The 18,612-nt window shown below is 45.4% G+C and overlaps 1 protein-coding gene across 8 annotated transcripts in view; it reads left to right on the forward strand.

Annotated features, from left to right (window-relative positions):
- LOC139552578 (disks large homolog 4-like) overlaps positions 1-18,612 on the forward strand; it is a 139,881-nt gene that overhangs the window by 116,512 nt on the left and 4,757 nt on the right. For 5 of the 8 annotated variants that reach the window (XM_071364447.1, XM_071364446.1, XM_071364443.1 and 2 more), the window contains 15 exons: positions 1,638-1,807; positions 2,828-2,964; positions 9,001-9,142; positions 9,432-9,567; positions 9,860-10,094; positions 10,470-10,572; positions 10,703-10,817; positions 14,912-15,088; positions 15,483-15,525; positions 15,614-15,644; positions 16,718-16,765; positions 16,869-16,970; positions 17,092-17,264; positions 17,701-17,813; positions 17,926-18,017. In XM_071364447.1, coding sequence (XP_071220548.1) covers positions 1,638-1,807; positions 2,828-2,964; positions 9,001-9,142; positions 9,432-9,567; positions 9,860-10,094; positions 10,470-10,572; positions 10,703-10,817; positions 14,912-15,088; positions 15,483-15,525; positions 15,614-15,644; positions 16,718-16,765; positions 16,869-16,970; positions 17,092-17,264; positions 17,701-17,813; positions 17,926-18,017 — 1,817 coding nt within the window. The remainder of the gene's footprint in view (positions 1-1,637; positions 1,808-2,827; positions 2,965-9,000; positions 9,143-9,431; positions 9,568-9,859; positions 10,095-10,469; positions 10,573-10,702; positions 10,818-14,911; positions 15,089-15,482; positions 15,526-15,613; positions 15,645-16,717; positions 16,766-16,868; positions 16,971-17,091; positions 17,265-17,700; positions 17,814-17,925; positions 18,018-18,612) is intronic. The other 3 variants (XM_071364448.1, XM_071364445.1, XM_071364450.1) reach the window with 1 other exon arrangement.

The following is an 18,612-nucleotide window of genomic DNA, read 5'->3' on the forward strand; positions in this document are numbered from 1 at the left end:
ACTGATCCATAGGGCTGGTGGACTGACTGACTGACTGACTGACTCACTGGCTGACTGACTGGCTGACTCACTGACTGACTCACTGGCTGACTGACTGGCTGACTCACTGACTGACTGAGCCATAGGGCTGGTGGACTGACTGACTGACTCTCTACCTACCTTATGGACAAAAACATTTTTAAACATGTTTTTTCAAGAGTCGGACACGTAAACTAGAAATGTTTATTTTACACCACTTCCAGATACATATGTTCTACAATCCAGGAAGCGACCAGGACTGACCCTGCTTAGCTTCAGACACTAACCAGCCGTAGGATGCAGGGTGCTATGTTGCTGGAAGGAATGTGACAAAACTTGCAAGTAGAAAAAAGGCAGCAAAGGCCAGGGTCACATAACCAGGGTCACGTAACCAGGGTCACGTAACCAGGGTCACAACCAAAGACAGGGACAATTCAGGAAAGAGGGAGGTGTTTTTTTTATCGCGTTATCATAAAAAAGTTTTCACTGAAAAAAATAAATGTGTCCATTTGCAGTTAATTTGTTCTCGCATTTCAAAATGATTTCTTTGCAATATTTTGTTCTGCTTTCAATGTAATTATTTTTTGTCTGGGTGTACAGCAGAATTATGCCACCACTGAAACGTGATCCATTAACCCGTCCAATTTGTTTTATTTTGTCCAATGTTCCACGAATGTCTCGCAAAATAGTTCAATTTTCCTGCATTGGAGCTTCTTAGATGTGGTCACACTAATTCCACCGTTAAAAACATTGCTACTGAAACATGTTAACACCATCTTTTCACATGTGAGTAGAATAACATTATTTCAACCCCACATGTCAATCTGCAATTCTACATGTGAAAGTGAGATTTTCACAGTTGTAGTTTTCTTACATGTAAAACCGCAAATCTGATTTTCACTTTCACATGTGGAATTTCAAGTTCATCTGTGAAAAACAATCACATTTAAAAATCTAATTTGCTGTTTTATATGTGAAAAACTTTCACGTGAAAATCTCACTTTTACATGTGGAATTGCAATTGCATGTGGAAGTTTTTCACATATGAAATTGGCTGCAAATGTGATTTTCACATGTGAATGTTTTTCACGTGAGGTGAAAACATGTTATTCTCCTCACATGTGAAAATGTGGTGTTAACATATAAACTCTAAATTTAATACCTGTGAAATTATGGTTTCACTTGGGAAATTTAAGCTCAACATGTGAAAACAGATATTTCACATGAGAAAATGTGATTTCACATGTGAAACTGCAAATTTGACTTGTTTTTTGTAAGGTTCTGACTGACTGACTGATTGGCTGGCTGGCTAACTGACTCTGACTGCTCCTCTCTCTGGGTAGTTAGAGTGATAGAGTGAAGGCCAGCCCAGCTGCAGCAGGTCACGTGCCACAGGACAGGAGGATGGGGCCAAGAGAGTATGCTGTAACAGAGATGATGGTGCACAGGGCCATCTCAAACGGAGGAGAGATGTCAGAGGAGGAGGGACATTGTTTTGGGGTATTATTCTGTGTGTCAGACTCGTCACTAACAATACACCTCTCTCTCGCTCTTTTCTCTCTGTCTCTCTGTCTCTCTCTCTCTCTCTCTCTCTCTCTCTGTCTCTCTCTCTCTCTCAGTGTGAATGACAGTATCCTGTTTGTGAATGATGTTGATGTGAGGGAGGTGACCCACAGTCTGGCTGTAGAAGCTCTGAAGGAGGCTGGGGCCATCGTCCGCCTCTACGTGCTGCGCAGGAAACCAGCCGCAGAGAAAGTTACAGAGATCAAACTCATCAAAGGGCCCAAAGGTACAGCTCGGTTTAGGTTTCTGTTTGTTTGTATGCTTACATATTTGTGTACGTGTCAGTTATTATTTACATTTACATTATCTTACATCTTTCATCTTACCTCCGTCTCTCTCTCACATGCTCTATCTCCTTCTCTTTCTCTCCTTCTCTTTCTCTCCCTCTCTCTTTCTCTGTTTGTCTCCGTCTCTCTCCTTCTCTTTCTCTCCTTCTCTTTCTCTCCCTCTCTCTTTCTCTGTTTGTCTCCGTCTCTCTCTCACATGCTCTATCTCCTTCTCTTTCTCTCCTTCTCTTTCTCTCCCTCTCTCTTTCTCTGTTTGTCTCCGTCTCTCTCTCACATGCTCTATCTCCTTCTCTTTCTCTCCTTCTCTTTCTCTCCCTCTCTCTTTCTCTGTTTGTCTCCGTCTCTCTCTCACATGCTCTCTCTCCTTCTCTTTCTCTCCCTCTCTCTTTCTCTGTTTGTCTCCGTCTCTCTCTCACATGCTCTCTCTCCTTCTCTTTCTCTCCTTCTCTTTCTCTCCCTCTCTCTTTCTCTGTTTGTCTCCGTCTCTCTCTCACATGCTCTATCTCCTTCTCTTTCTCTCCTTCTCTTTCTCTCCCTCTCTCTTTCTCTGTTTGTCTCCGTCTCTCTCTCACATGCTCTATCTCCTTCTCTTTCTCTCCTTCTCTTTCTCTCCCTCTCTCTTTCTCTGTTTGTCTCTGTCTCTCTCTCACATGCTCTCTCTCCTTCTCTTTCTCTCCTTCTCTTTCTCTCCCTCTCTCTTTCTCTGTTTCTCTCTTGCTCTCTCTCTCCCTCTCTTTTTCTCTCCCTCCTGTTTCTCTGTTTCTCTCTTGCTCCCTCTCTCTCTCTCTCTCTCTCTGTTTCTGTCTCTCTCTGTTTCTGTCTCTCTTTGTTTCTCTCTTTCTCTCCCTCTCCCCTCTCTCTCTCTGTTTCTGTCTCTCTCTTTCGCTCGCTCTCTCTCTCTGTTCCTGTCTCTTTCTCGCTCTCTCTCTCTCGCTCTCTCTGCCTTATCCTGTCCCTAGGTTTAGGTTTCAGCATCGCTGGAGGAGTGGGTAACCAGCACATTCCAGGAGACAACAGCATCTATGTCACTAAGATCATTGAGGGTGGAGCTGCTCACAAGGACCAGCGGCTGCAGATAGGGGATAAGATACTGGCGGTCAGTCCTCACACACACACACACACACACACACACACACACACACACACACACACACACACACACACACCGACACACCGACACACCGACACCGACACACACACACACACACACACACACACACACACACACACACACACACACACACACACACACACCGACACCGATACACACACACAGACACACACACACACACACACACACAGACACACACACACAGACACAGACACACACACACACACACACACACACACACACACACACACACACACACACACACACACACACACACACACACACACAGACACAGACACACACACACACAGACACACACACAGACACACACACAGACACACACACACACCGACACACCGACACACACACACACCGACACACCGACACACCGACACACCGACACACCGACACACCGACACACCGACACACCCACACACACACACACACACACACACCGACACCGATACACACACACACACACCGACACCGATACACACACACACACACAGACACCGATACACACACAGACACACACAGACACACACACACACACACACACACACACACACACAGACACAGACACAGTAGAGGAACACTTTGACATGCCAACTCATTTTGTCTACTTCAGTAGCTTAGGTGCATTAAGAGCCTAGATAAATTACAGTTTTATTTTTCACAGCCTAAGATTACTTTCATTAATATCGTAATAGATGTGTGAGATGGGCGAGTTATTTAACCTCAGCACTGCTGCTGCTGCTGCCTGCACTGTGTGGCACTACTGCCATCTCTTGGATCATGGAGCAACTGCAGCTGAGTGTGGGGTTAGACTCAATATGGACTCAATGCAGAAGCTACAAAATGTTGTAGGTGGCCCTGCCAAATGGAGCCTGGTCCACTGCTTCATGTCCTAACGAGCCATGACATCATATCAGTCATCTAGAATAGCTTCAAATCCTTCCCATTCATGTAGAATAGCTTCAAATCCTTCCCAGTCATGTAGAATAGCTTCAAATCCTTCCCAGTCATGTAGAATAGCTTCAAATCCTTCCCAGTCATGTAGAATAGCTTCAAATCATTCCCAGTCATGTAGAATAGCTTCAAATCCTTCCCAGTCATGTAGAATAGCTTCAAATCCTTCCCAGTCATGTAGAATAGCTTCAAATAATTCCCAGTCATGTAGAATAGCTTCAAATCATTCCCAACGAGCCATGACATCATATCAGTCATCTAGAATATATTCAAAACCTCCTCAGAGAGAAGCATCACTTTCACATGTCAGTGACTGGGAAGCTTTATAAATGCCTGTCAGCACACCAGGAGCTATTTTACTGCATCTCTGATGTACCGGTTAGAAACATCTCTGATGTACCGGTCACAAACATCTCTGATGTACCGGTTAGAAACATCTCTGGTGTACCGGTTAGAAACATCTCTGATGTACCGGTTAGAAACATCTCTGATGTACAGGTTAGAAACATCTCTGATGTACCGGTTAGAAACATCTCTGGTGTACCGGTTAGAAACATCTCTGATGTACCGGTTAGAAACATCTCTGATGTACAGGTTAGAAACATCTCTGATGTACCGGTTAGAAACATCTCTGGTGTACCGGTTAGAAACATCTCTGATGTACAGGTTAGAAACATCTCTGATGTACAGGTTAGAAACATCTCTGATGTACAGGTTAGAAACATCTCTGATGTACCGGTCACAAACATCTCTGATGTACCGGTTAGAAACATTTCTGATGTACCGGTTAGAAACATCTCTGATGTACAGGTTAGAAACATCTCTGATGTACCGGTTAGAAACATCTCTGATGTACCGGTCACAAACATCTCTGATGTACCGGTTAGAAACATTTCTGATGTACCGGTTAGAAACATCTCTGATGTACAGGTTAGAAACATCTCTGATGTACAGGTTAGAAACGTCTCTGATGTACCGGTTAGAAACATCTCTGATGTACAGGTTAGAAACATCTCTGATGTACCGGTTAGAAACATTTCTGATGTACCGGTTAGAAACATCTCTGATGTACCGGTTAGAAACATCTCTGATGTACCGGTTAGAAACATCTCTGATGTACAGGTTAGAAACATCTCTGATGTACCGGTTAGAAACATTTCTGATGTACCGGTTAGAAACATCTCTGATGTACCGGTTAGAAACATTTCTGATGTACCGGTTAGAAACATCTCTGATGTACAGGTTAGAAACATCTCTGATGTACAGGTTAGAAACATCTCTGGTGTACCGGTTAGAAACATCTCTGATGTACAGGTTAGAAACATCTCTGATGTACAGGTTAGAAACATCTCTGATGTACCGGTTAGAAACATCTCTGGTGTACCGGTTAGAAACATCTCTGATGTACAGGTTAGAAACATCTCTGATGTACAGGTTAGAAACATTTCTGATGTACCGGTTAGAAACATCTCTGATGTACAGGTTAGAAACATCTCTGATGTACCGGTTAGAAACATCTCTGATGTACAGGTTAGAAACATCTCTGATGTACCGGTTAGAAACATCTCTGGTGTACCGGTTAGAAACATCTCTGATGTACCGGTTAGAAACATCTCTGATGTACAGGTTAGAAACATCTCTGATGTACAGGTTAGAAACATCTCTGATGTACAGGTTAGAAACATCTCTGATGTACCGGTTAGAAACATTTCTGATGTACCGGTTAGAAACATCTCTGATGTACAGGTTAGAAACATCTCTGATGTACAGGTTAGAAACGTCTCTGATGTACCGGTTAGAAACATCTCTGATGTACAGGTTAGAAACATCTCTGATGTACCGGTTAGAAACATTTCTGATGTACCGGTTAGAAACATCTCTGATGTACAGGTTAGAAACATCTCTGATGTACAGGTTAGAAACATCTCTGGTGTACCGGTTAGAAACATCTCTGATGTACAGGTTAGAAACATCTCTGATGTACAGGTTAGAAACATCTCTGGTGTACCGGTTAGAAACATCTCTGATGTACAGGTTAGAAACATCTCTGGTGTACCGGTTAGAAACATCTCTGATGTACAGGTTAGAAACATCTCTGATGTACAGGTCACAAACATCTCTGGTGTACCGGTTAGAAACATCTCTGATGTACAGGTTAGAAACATCTCTGGTGTACCGGTCACAAACATCTCTGGTGTACCGGTTAGAAACATCTCTGATGTACCGGTTAGAAACATCTCTGGTGTACCGGTCACAAACATCTCTGGTGTACCGGTTAGAAACATCTCTGGTGTACCGGTCACAAACATCTCTGGTGTACAGGTTAGAAACATCTCTGATGTACAGGTCACAAACATCTCTGGTGTACCGGTTAGAAACATCTCTGATGTACCGGTTAGAAACATCTCTGATGTACAGGTTAGAAACATCTCTGATGTACAGGTTAGAAACATCTCTGATGTACCGGTCACAAACATCTCTGGTGTACAGGTTAGAAACATCTCTGATGTACAGGTTAGAAACATCTCTGGTGTACCGGTTAGAAACATCTCTGATGTACAGGTTAGAAACATCTCTGATGTACAGGTTAGAAACATCTCTGATGTACCGGTTAGAAACATCTCTGGTGTACCGGTCACAAACATCTCTGGTGTACCGGTCACAAACATCTCTGGTGTACCGGTTAGAAACATCTCTGGTGTACCGGTCACAAACATCTCTGGTGTACCGGTTAGAAACATCTCTGGTGTACCGGTCACAAACATCTCTGGTGTACCGGTTAGAAACATCTCTGGTGTACCGGTCACAAACATCTCTGGTGTACCGGTTAGAAACATCTCTGGTGTACCGGTTAGAAACATCTCTGGTGTACCGGTTAGAAACATCTCTGATGTACCGGTTAGAAACATCTCTGGTGTACCGGTTAGAAACATCTCTGATGTACCGGTTAGAAACATCTCTGATGTACAGGTTAGAAACATCTCTGATGTACAGGTTAGAAACATCTCTGGTGTACCGGTTAGAAACATCTCTGGTGTACCGGTTAGAAACATCTCTGATGTACCGGTTAGAAACATCTCTGGTGTACCGGTTAGAAACATCTCTGGTGTACAGGTTAGAAACATCTCTGGTGTACAGGTTAGAAGCATCTCTGATGTACAGGTTAGAAACATCTCTGATGTACAGGTTAGAAACATCTCTGGTGTACAGGTTAGAAACATCTCTGATGTACAGGTTAGAAACATCTCTGGTGTACAGGTTAGAAGCATGTGTAGCAGCGTGTCTGATCCTTGTTCCCCTGCTGTTTGTGTATTCAGGTGATCAGTGTGTGTCTGTGTATTCAGGTGAACAGTGTGTGTCTGTGTATTCAGGTGAACAGTGTGTGTCTGTGTATTTAGGTGAACAGTGTGTGTCTGTGTATTTAGGTGAACAGTGTGTGTCTGTGTATTTAGGTGAACAGTGTGTGTCTGTGTATTTAGGTGAACAGTGTGTGTCTGTATTTAGGTGAACAGTGTGTGTCTGTATTTAGGTGAACAGTGTGTGTCTGTATTTAGGTGAACAGTGTGTGTCTGTATTTAGGTGAACAGTGTGTGTCTGTAATTCTTTATAATTGTTTTATCAAGGGAGGCCAAACGCTTGCTGGCATCAATCAATCAAATGCTACGGCAGCAACATGTTCTACTCTTTTGATCCAGACAGCATCAGATATATGGGCTACACATACTGAGACAGAGGGGTGCTGTTTCACTGTCCAGACAGCATCAGATATATGGGCTACACATACTGAGACAGAGGGGTGCTGTTTCACTGTCCAGACAGCATCAGATATATGGGCTACACATACTGAGACAGAGGGGTGCTGTTTCACTGTCCAGACAGCATCAGATATATGGGCTACACATACTGAGACAGAGGGGGCGCTGTTGCCCTCGCTCTGATGATTTCTCTGGTGAGATTCAGCCACTTGTGAATTGATGGAAAATTATGAAGACACAGAAGCGAAAGAAAACAAATACTGGTGAAATATTTGAGTAGCCTGGCTTCTCTTGGCATCCATGAATACACACCACTGCAGGTGAACAGTGTGTTTAGGTGAACAGTGTGTTTAGGTGAACAGTGTGTTTAGGTGAACAGTGTGTTTAGGTGAACAGTGTGTTTAAGTGAACAGTGTGTTTAGGTGAACAGTGTGTTTAGGTGAACAGTGTGTTTAGGTGAACAGTGTGTTTAGTTGAACAGTGTGTTTAGGTGAACAGTGTGTTTAAGTGAACAGTGTGTTTAAGTGAACAGTGTGTTTAAGTGAACAGTGTGTTCAGGTGAACAGTGTGTTTAGGTGAACAGTGTGTTTAGGTGAACAGTGTGTTTAGGTGAACAGTGTGTTTAAGTGAACAGTGTGTTTAAGTGAACAGTGTGTTTAAGTGAACAGTGTGTTCAGGTGAACAGTGTGTTTAGGTGAACAGTGTGTTTAGGTGAACAGTGTGTTTAGGTGAACAGTGTGTTTAGGTGAACAGTGTGTTTAAGTGAACAGTGTGTTTAAGTGAACAGTGTGTTTAGGTGAACAGTGTGTTTAGGTGAACAGTGTGTTTAGGTGAACAGTGTGTTTAAGTGAACAGTGTGTTTAAGTGAACAGTGTGTTTAGGTGAACAGTGTGTTCAGGTGAACAGTGTGTTCAGGTGAACAGTGTGTTTAGGTGAACAGTGTGTTTAGGTGAACAGTGTGTTTAGGTGAACAGTGTGTTTAGTTGAACAGTGTGTTTAGGTGAACAGTGTGTTTAAGTGAACAGTGTGTTTAAGTGAACAGTGTGTTTAGGTGAACAGTGTGTTTAAGTGAACAGTGTGTTTAAGTGAACAGTGTGTTCAGGTGAACAGTGTGTTTAGGTGAACAGTGTGTTTAAGTGAACAGTGTGTTTAAGTGAACAGTGTGTTTAGGTGAACAGTGTGTTCAGGTGAACAGTGTGTTTAGGTGAACAGTGTGTTTAGGTGAACAGTGTGTTTAAGTGAACAGTGTGTTTAAGTGAACAGTGTGTTTAAGTGAACAGTGTGTCTGTGTGTTCAGGTGAACAGTGTGTGTCTGGAGGACGTGATGCATGAGGATGCAGTGGGAGCCCTGAAGAACACAGCTGAGGTGGTTTACCTCAGGGTGGCCAAGCCTAACAATCTCTACCTGAACTCCTACAACCCCCCTGACCTCACCAGCAGTAAGTGGAAATGTGTGTGTGTGTGTGTGTGTGTGTGTGTGTGTGTGTGTGTGTGTGTGTGTGTGTGTGTGTGTGTGTGTGTGTGTGTGTGTGTGTGTGTGTGTGTGTGTGTGTGTGTGTGTGTGTGTGTGTGTGTGTGTGTGTGTGTGTGTGTGTGTGTGTGTGTGTGTGTGTGTGTGTGTGTGTGTGTGTGTGTGTGTGTGTGTGTGTGTGTGTGTGTGTGTGTGTGTGTGTGTGTGTGTGTGTGTGTGTGCGCTCAGCTCTAATGGTCCATGTCTTTTTTCTCCAGCATACTCCCCTCACATGGATACAGATCTTGGCCCCACCTACCTTGGATCAGATTACCCACAAGCTCTCACTCCCACCTCGCCCAGTCGCTTCTCTCCGGTGTTGCACAGCTTGATGGGGGATGAAGACCTTCCCAGGTGAGGAAAGCTTTCTGGGCTCACTCATATACCAAATCAAGCCATGCCCTTTCTGAAAGGCATCTCATGTGGATCGTAAATGATTGGCTTGGTGTGAAATTGAAAAGCTCCTGGCGGGGGTGGATTTGGTTGACATAGACCTGACCCAGAGCTAACCAAGTATTATTCCATTTTTCTCTCTCTGCATCCCTCCTTCTTGTGCCCCAAAATGCGGTGTCCCCATTTCACTACACATTTACATATCTCTCTACCCTTCTCCCCTCCCCCCCACATTATCTCTCCCTCTTTTTAGTCTCCTCCTTCCCCTCCATTTCTCCTCGTCTCTCCCTGACTCCCCGTCCCTCTCCCTCTTCCCTGCTCTCTCTGTCAGGGAGCCTAGGAGAGTGCTGATCCACCGGGGTTCTACGGGCCTGGGTTTTAACATCGTGGGAGGAGAGGATGGAGAGGGGATCTTTATCTCCTTCATCCTGGCAGGGGGGCCTGCCGACCTCAGCGGAGAGCTGCGCAAGGGCGACCAGATCCTCAGCGTAAGGACACTCACGCAAACACACACACACACACAAATGTATTCATATTCTGAACACACACACATACTCACATGTGTATAGTCACACACCCACACATGCACACAATTATATACACACACTCTCTATCAATTTCTCTCTCTCTCTCACACACACACACACACACACACACACACACACACACACACACACACACACACACACACACACACACACACACACACACACACACACACTCACACATATACACACACACACACACACACACACTCACACATATACACACACACAAAATAAGTGTGTGTGTGTGTGTGTGTGTGTGTGTGTGTGTGTGTGTGTGTGTGTGTGTGTGTGTGTGTGTGTGTGTGTGTGTGTCAGGTAAATGGAGTGGACCTGCGTATCGCCACCCATGAGCAGGCTGCTGCAGCCCTGAAGAACGCTGGCCAGACTGTCACCATCATTGCCCAGTACAGACCAGAGGGTGAGGCCAGCACTACAGTAACCTAGCATTGAACACCACACTGCACACCCATACGCCAAGGAACCGTACATGAACTAATGTATGTGTGTGTGTGTGTTCACACTACATATGCTAATGTGTGTGGGTTCAGAATACAGCCGTTTCGAAGCGAAGATCCACGACCTGAGGGAACAGCTGATGAACAGCAGCATGGGTTCTGGTCAGACAACACTGAGGAGCAACGCCAAGAGAGGCTTCTACATCAGGTACTCATTAATACTGCATTATATACTATATACAACCCCAAGAGAGGCTTCTACATCAGGTACTCATTAATACTACACTATATACTATATACAACCCCAAGACAGGCTTCTACATCAGGTACTCATTAATACTGCACTATATACTATATACAACCTCAAGAGAGGCTTCTACATCAGGTACTCATTAATACTGCATTATATATTATATAGAATCCCAAGAGAGGCTTCTACATCAGGTACTCGTTAATACTGCATTATATACTATATACAACCCCAAGAGAGGCTTCTACATCAGGTACTCATTAATACTACACTATATACTATATACAACCCCAAGACAGGCTTCTACATCAGGTACTCATTAATACTGCACTATATACTATATACAACCCCAAGAGAGGCTTCTACATCAGGTACTCATTAATACTGCACTATATACTATATACAACCCCAAGACAGGCTTCTACATCAGGTATTCATTAATAGTGCACTATATACTATATACAACCTCAAGAGAGGCTTCTACATCAGGTACTCATTAATACTGCACTGTATACTATATACAACCACACAACCACAACACTGCTACTACCAGGCTAGTATAGCACTGTGCACTATATACAACCACAACACTGCTACTACCAGGCTAGTACAACACTGTGCACTATATACAACCACAACACTGCTACTACCAGGCTAGTATAGCACTGTGCACTATATACAACCACAACACTGCTACTACCAGGCTAGTATAGCACTGTGCACTATATACAACCACAACACTGCTACTACCAGGCTAGTATAGCACTGTGCACTATATACAACCACAACACTGCTACTACCAGGCTAGTACAACACTGTGGACTATATACAACCACAACACTGCTACTACCAGGCTAGTACAACACTGTGCACTATATACAACCACAACACTGCTACTACCAGGCTAGTCCAACACTGTGCACTATATACAACCACAACACTGCTACTACCAGGCTAGTACAGCACTGTGCACTATATACAACCACAACACTGCTACTACCAGGCTAGTACAGCACTGTGCACTATATACAACCACAACACTGCTACTACCAGGCTAGTACAACACTGTGCACTATATACAACCACAACACTGCTACTACCAGGCTAGTACAACACTGTGCACTATATACAACCACAACACTGCTACTACCAGGCTAGTACAGCACTGTGCACTATATACAACCACAACACTGCTACTACCAGGCTAGTACAGCACTGTGCACTATATACAACCACAACACTGCTACTGCCAGGCTAGTATAGCACTGTGCACTATATCAAATCAAATCAAATCAAATCAAATTTTATTAGTCACATACACATGGTTAGCAGATGTTAATGCGAGTGTAGCGAAATGCTTGTGCTTCTAGTTCCGACAATGCAGTAATAATAACCAACAGTAATCTAACCTAACAATTCCACACTACTACCTTACACACACACACAAGTGTAAAGGGATAAAGAATATGTACATAAAGATATATGAATGAGTGGTGGTACAGAACGGCATGGCAGATGCAGTAGATGGTATAGAGTACGGTATATACATATGAGATGAGTACTGTAGGGTATGTAAACATAAAGTGGCATAGTTTAAAGTGGCTAGTGGTACATGTATTGCATAAAGATGGCAAGATGCAGTAGATGATATAGAGTACAGTATATATACATATGAGATGGGTAATGTAGGGTATGTAAACATTGTATTAAGTGGCATTGCTTAAAGTGGCTAGTGGTACATTTTTACATAATTTCCATCAATTCCCATTTTTAAAGTGGCTGGAGTTGGGTCAGTATGTTGGCAGCGGCCGCTAAATGTTAGTGGTGGCTGTTTAACAGTCTGATGGCCTTGAGATAGAAGCTGTTTTTCAGTCTCTCGGTCCCTGCTTTGATGCACCTGTACTGACCTCGCCTTCTGGATGATAGCGGGGTGAACAGGCAGTGGCTTGGGTGGTTGTTGTCCTTGATGATCTTTATGGCCTTCCTGTGACATCGGGTGGTGTAGGTGTCCTGGAGGGCAGGTAGTTTGCCCCTGGTGATGCGTTCTGCAGACCTCACTACCCTCTGGAGAGCCTTACGGTTGTGGGCGGAGCAGTTGCCGTACCAGGCGGTGATACAGCCCGACAGGATGCTCTCGATTGTGCATCTGTAGAAGTTTGTGAGTGCTTTTGGTGACAAGCCGAATTTCTTCAGCCTCCTGAGGTTGAAGAGGCGCTGCTGCGCCTTCTTCACAACGCTGTCTGTGTGGGTGGACCAGTTCAGTTTGTCCGTGATGTGTACACCGAGGAACTTAAAACTTTCCACCTTCTCCACTACTGACCCGTCGATGTGGATAGGGGGGTGCTCCCTCTGCTGTTTCCTGAAGTCCACAATCATCTCCTTTGTTTTGTTGACGTTGAGTATGAGGTTATTTTCCTGACACCACACTCCGAGGGCCCTCACCTCCTCCCTGTAGGCCGTCTCGTCGTTGTTGGTGATCAAGTCTACCACTGTAGTGTCATCCGCAAACTTGATGATTGAGTTGGAGGCGTGCATGGCCACGCAGTCGTGGGTGAACAGGGAGTACAGGAGAGGGCTCAGAACGCACCCTTGTGGGGCCCCAGTGTTGAGGATCAGCGGGGTGGAGATGTTGTTACCTACCCTCACCACCTGGGGGCGGCCCGTCAGGAAGTCCAGGACCCAGTTGCACAGGGCGGGGTCGAGACCCAGGGTCTCGAGCTTGATGACGAGTTTGGAGGGTACTATGGTGTTAAATGCTGAGCTGTAATCGATGAACAGCATTCTCACATGGGTATTCCTCTTGTCCAGATGGGTTAGGGCAGTGTGCAGTGTGGTTGCGATTGCGTCGTCTGTGGACCTATTGGGTCGGTAAGCAAATTGGAGTGGGTCTAGGGTGTCTGGTAGGGTGGAGGTGATATGGTCCTTGACTAGTCTCTCAAAGCACTTCATGATGACGGAAGTGAGTGCTACGGGGCGGTAGTCGTTTAGCTCAGTTACCTTAGCTTTCTTGGGAACAGGAACAATGGTGGCCCTCTTGAAGCATGTGGGAACAGCAGACTGGGATAAGGATTGATTGAATATGTCCGTAAACACACCAGCCAGCTGGTCTGCGCATGCTCTGAGGACGCGGCTGGGAATGCCGTCTGGGCCTGCAGCCTTGCGAGGGTTAACACGTTTAAATGTTTTACTCACCTCGGCTGCAGTGAAGGAGAGCCCGCAGGTTTTGGTAGGGGGCCGTGTCAGTGGCACTGTATTGTCCTCAAAGCGGGCAAAAAAGTTGTTTAGCCTGTCTGGGAGCAAGACATCCTGGTCCTCGACGGGGCTGGTTTTCTTTTTGTAGTCCGTGATTGACTGTAGACCCTGCCACATACCTCTTGTGTCTGAGCTGTTGAATTTCGACTCGATTTTGTCTCTGTATACAACCACAACACTGCTACTACCAGGCTAGTATAGCACTGTGCACTATATACAACCACAACACTGCTACTACCAGGCTAGTATAGCACTGTGCACTATATACAACCACAACACTGCTACTACCAGGCTAGTCCAACACTGTGCACTATATACAACCACAACACTGCTACTACCAGGCTAGTACAACACTGTGCACTATATACAACCACAACACTGCTACTACCAGGCTAGTACAACACTGTGCACTATATACAACCACAACACTGCTACTACCAGGCTAGTACAGCACTGTGCACTATATACAACCACAACACTGCTACTACCAGGCTAGTACAGCACTGTGCACTATATACAACCACAACACTGCTACTGCCAGGCTAGTATAGCACTGTGCACTATATACAACCACAACACTGCTACTACCAGGCTAGTATAGCACTGTGCACTATATACAACCACAACACTGCTACTACCAGGCTAGTATAGCACTGTGCACTATATACAACCACAACACTGCTACTACCAGGCTAGTACAGCACTGTGCACTCCTCAGAGCAGGACAACCCACTAGATTCCAAAGAAAAGCTGTACTGCTTCTATAACTGTGTCTTCTACCTCTCCTCCGTCTGTTCCAGGGCCCTGTTTGACTATGATAAGACAGCAGACTGTGGTTTCCTGAGCCAGGCGGTGGGCTTCAGGTTTGGTGACGTGCTCCATGTCCTGGACTGTGGTGATGAGGAGTGGTGGCAGGCCAGACGGGTCAGCCCGCAGACAGAAGCTGAGGAGGTCGGCTTTATTCCCAGCAAACGCAGGTCAGACACCTCACTGCTGTGTGTGTGTGTGTGTGTGTGTGTGTGTGTGTGTGTGTGTGTGTGTGTGTGTGTGTGTGTGTGTGTGTGTGTGTGTGTGTGTGTGTGTGTGTGTGTGTGTGTGTGTGTGTGTGTGTGTGTGTGTGTGTGTGTGTGTGTTGAAGTTTGTGTGTGACTGTATTTCGATCAGCTTTTTTCTTTTAATATACTATTAGTTGTTTTGCTTCTGTATGGGGAACTGCATAGACAGCATGATTGATGCTGTTTTCTGTGGTTATGTAGCAAATGTTTGACTTTCAGCTGTTCACACGCTCCTTTCTGTCTCCTGCTCTTTTTGTCTCACTCTCTTTCTCTCCCTCTGCCTTTTACTGCCTCATTTCATTCCTAACCCCTTCAGGGTAGAAAGGAAAGAGTGGTCTCGCATGGGCACCAAAGAAAGGGTAAGCACATTAGTTAGTGAGCATCTATGAATGATCTTACATCAGTGTCTGTCTCTGTCTAAACATCTGTTTTCTCTGTGTTGTGTAGGATCGCAGTCGAGACAGCCTCGGGTCTCAAGGTAAGCAGGCGTACAGGAGGGGAGTGGCTCAACCCTCAGTAGAGTAAGAATGACATGAGGGTATCAGCTGACTGTCTGACTGTCTGACTGTCTGACTGTCTGACTGTCTGACTGTCTGACTGTCTGACTGACTAGCTGACTGTTGACTGTCTGACTGACTGAGTAGCTGATTGACTGACTAGCTTACTGACTGCTGACTGACTAGCTGACTCACTGACTAGCTTACTGACTGACTAGCTGACTGCTGACTGACTAGCTGACTGCTGACTGAATGACTGACTGACTGACTAGCAGACTGACTGAATGACTAGTTAACTGACTGACTGACTGACTGCTGACTGAATGACTGACTGCTGACTGACTAGCTGACTGTTGACTGTCTGACTGACTGAGTAGCTGATTGACTGACTAGCTTACTGACTGCTGACTGACTAGCTGACTCACTGACTAGCTTACTGACTGACTAGCTGACTGCTGACTGACTAGCTGACTGCTGACTGAATGACTGACTGACTGACTAGCAGACTGACTGAATGACTAGTTAACTGACTGACTGACTGACTGCTGACTGAATGACTGACTGCTGACTGACTAGCTGACTGTTGACTGACTGACTGCTTACTGACTGCTGACTGACTAGCTGACTGCTGACTGACTAGCTGACTACTGACTGAATGACTGACTGACTGACTAGCAGACTGACTGTCTTGCAGACTTACTGAATGACTAGTTAACTGACTGACTGACTGACTGACTGCTGACTTGATGACTAACTACTGACTGACTGACTAACTGCTGACTGACTGACTAACTGCTGACTGACTGACAGATGGCTGACTAGCAGACTGGCTGACTGACTAGCTGACTGACTGCTGACTGACTGAATGACTGACTGAATGACTGACTGACTGATTAGCAGACTGACTGACTAGCTGACTGCTGACTGACTGACTGACTAGCAAACTGACTAGCTGACTGACTGACTACTGACTGACTGACTGACTGCTGACTGACTCTCTGACTAGCTGACTGACTGGCTCTGACTGACTGGTATTGTTGTGTTCTGCTTCCAGGGAGGGATGATTCTCAACACAGCTATGAAACAGTCACACAAGTGGAGGGTGAGAATACACTTTGAAGTAATATTCTTTCACACTATACTTATGTTTCTGCCCATTCCATGTCTTATTCATCCCCTCTTACCTCTCCTCTCTCTCTACATAGTCCATTATGCCAGGCCCATCATAATATTGGGTCCCATAAAGGACAGGGTAAATGATGACCTGCTGTCGGAGTTCCCTGACAAGTTTGGATCTTGTGTCCCTCGTAAGTATTGACCCTTCACAGAGAAACCATTTGCCTGCTTAGTACTCCAGTGGTTTACATTGATCTATTGGCAGGGGGATTGATTAACAGCCTGAATGACCACTTGGCCCTTCCCCTACAGACACCACACGGCCCAAGCGTGAGTACGAGGTGGACGGGCGGGACTACCACTTTGTGTCGTCACGGGAACAAATGGAGAAGGACATCCAGAGCCACCGTTTCATCGAGGCGGGCCAGTACAACAGCCACCTGTACGGCACCAGCGTTCAGAGCGTCCGCCAGGTGGCAGAGCAGGTACAGACAGCACAGATCAGAGACCCTGTGAAACAAGCTTTGGAGATACATTATCATTGTGATATTTATATTATATTACATGAGAGGGATGATACATTAGGCCAATCTACATTATTTAATATGCTCACAACAACAGCTGTTGTTCTGTATTGATTGGCTTACGAAGTGAAAAGGGATCTGGCTGATTGAATCCCCTCCCCTCTCTCCCTCCCTCTGTTCTCTCCCCCTTCTCTCTCTCCCTCCCTCTGTTCTCTCCCCCTTCTCTCTCTCCCTCCCTCTGTTCTCTCCCCCTTCTCTCTCTCCCTCCCTCTGTTCTCTCCCTCTGTTCTCTCCCCCTCCCTTCTCTCCCACTGTTCCCTTCCCCCTCCCCTTTCTCCCTCATTCCTCTCTCTTCCTCCATCTCTCCCTCCCCTTACCCCTCCTTTGCTGTGAGTAGCAAGGAAAACACTGTATACTGGACGTGTCGGCCAATGCTGTCCGCAGACTACAGGCCGCTCAGCTTCACCCCGTCGCCATCTTTGTCCGGCCCAAGTCACTGGAGAATGTCCTGTATGTACACACACAACACATACATACACACACACTTACATACACACACACAGACACACAGACTCACACACTAGCTATATAATTGTGTGTGTGTGTTGTTGTTGTTGTGCAGAGAGATCAACACTCGACTGACAGAAGAGCAGGCCAGAAAGGGCATGGACCGCGCTCTCAAACTGGAACAGGACTTTCTAGAGTGTTTCTCAGGTAACACTGTCTAGAACACTGTGGGCTGTAATTCCATGAAGCAGGAATGTGTTGACCTAATTAGCCTCTAACTCTGCATGTGGAGTGTGACTTGATCTTCATGTTTGCTCATAAAAATGTTATGCGTGACACCACACACAGATACATATCTGACATTCTCTCTCTCTCTCTCTCTCTCTCTCTCTCTCTCTCTCTCTCTCTCTCTCTCTCTATTCCTCTCTCTCTATTCCTCTCTCTCTCCCTCTCTCTCTATTTCTCTCTCTCTCTCTCTCTCTCTCTCTCTCTCTCTCTCTCTCTCTCTCTCTCTCTCTCTCTCTCTCTATTTCTCTCTCTCTCTCTCTATTTCTCTCTCTCTCTCTCTATTTCTCTCTCTCTCTATTTCTCTCTCTCTCTCTCTTTCTCTCTCTCTCTCTCTCTCTCTCTCTCTCTCTCTCTCTCTCTCTCTCTCTCTCTCTCTCTTTCTCTCGCTCTCTCTCTCTCTCGCTCTCTATTTCTCTCTCTCTCTCTCTCTCTCTCTCTCTCTCTCTCTCTCTTTCTCTCTCTCTCTGTATCCCTCTCCCTCTCTCTCTCTCTTTCTCCCTCTCTCTATTTCTCT

This window comes from Salvelinus alpinus, chromosome 24, assembly GCF_045679555.1.
Source record: "Salvelinus alpinus chromosome 24, SLU_Salpinus.1, whole genome shotgun sequence".
Taxonomy (NCBI): domain Eukaryota; kingdom Metazoa; phylum Chordata; class Actinopteri; order Salmoniformes; family Salmonidae; genus Salvelinus; species Salvelinus alpinus.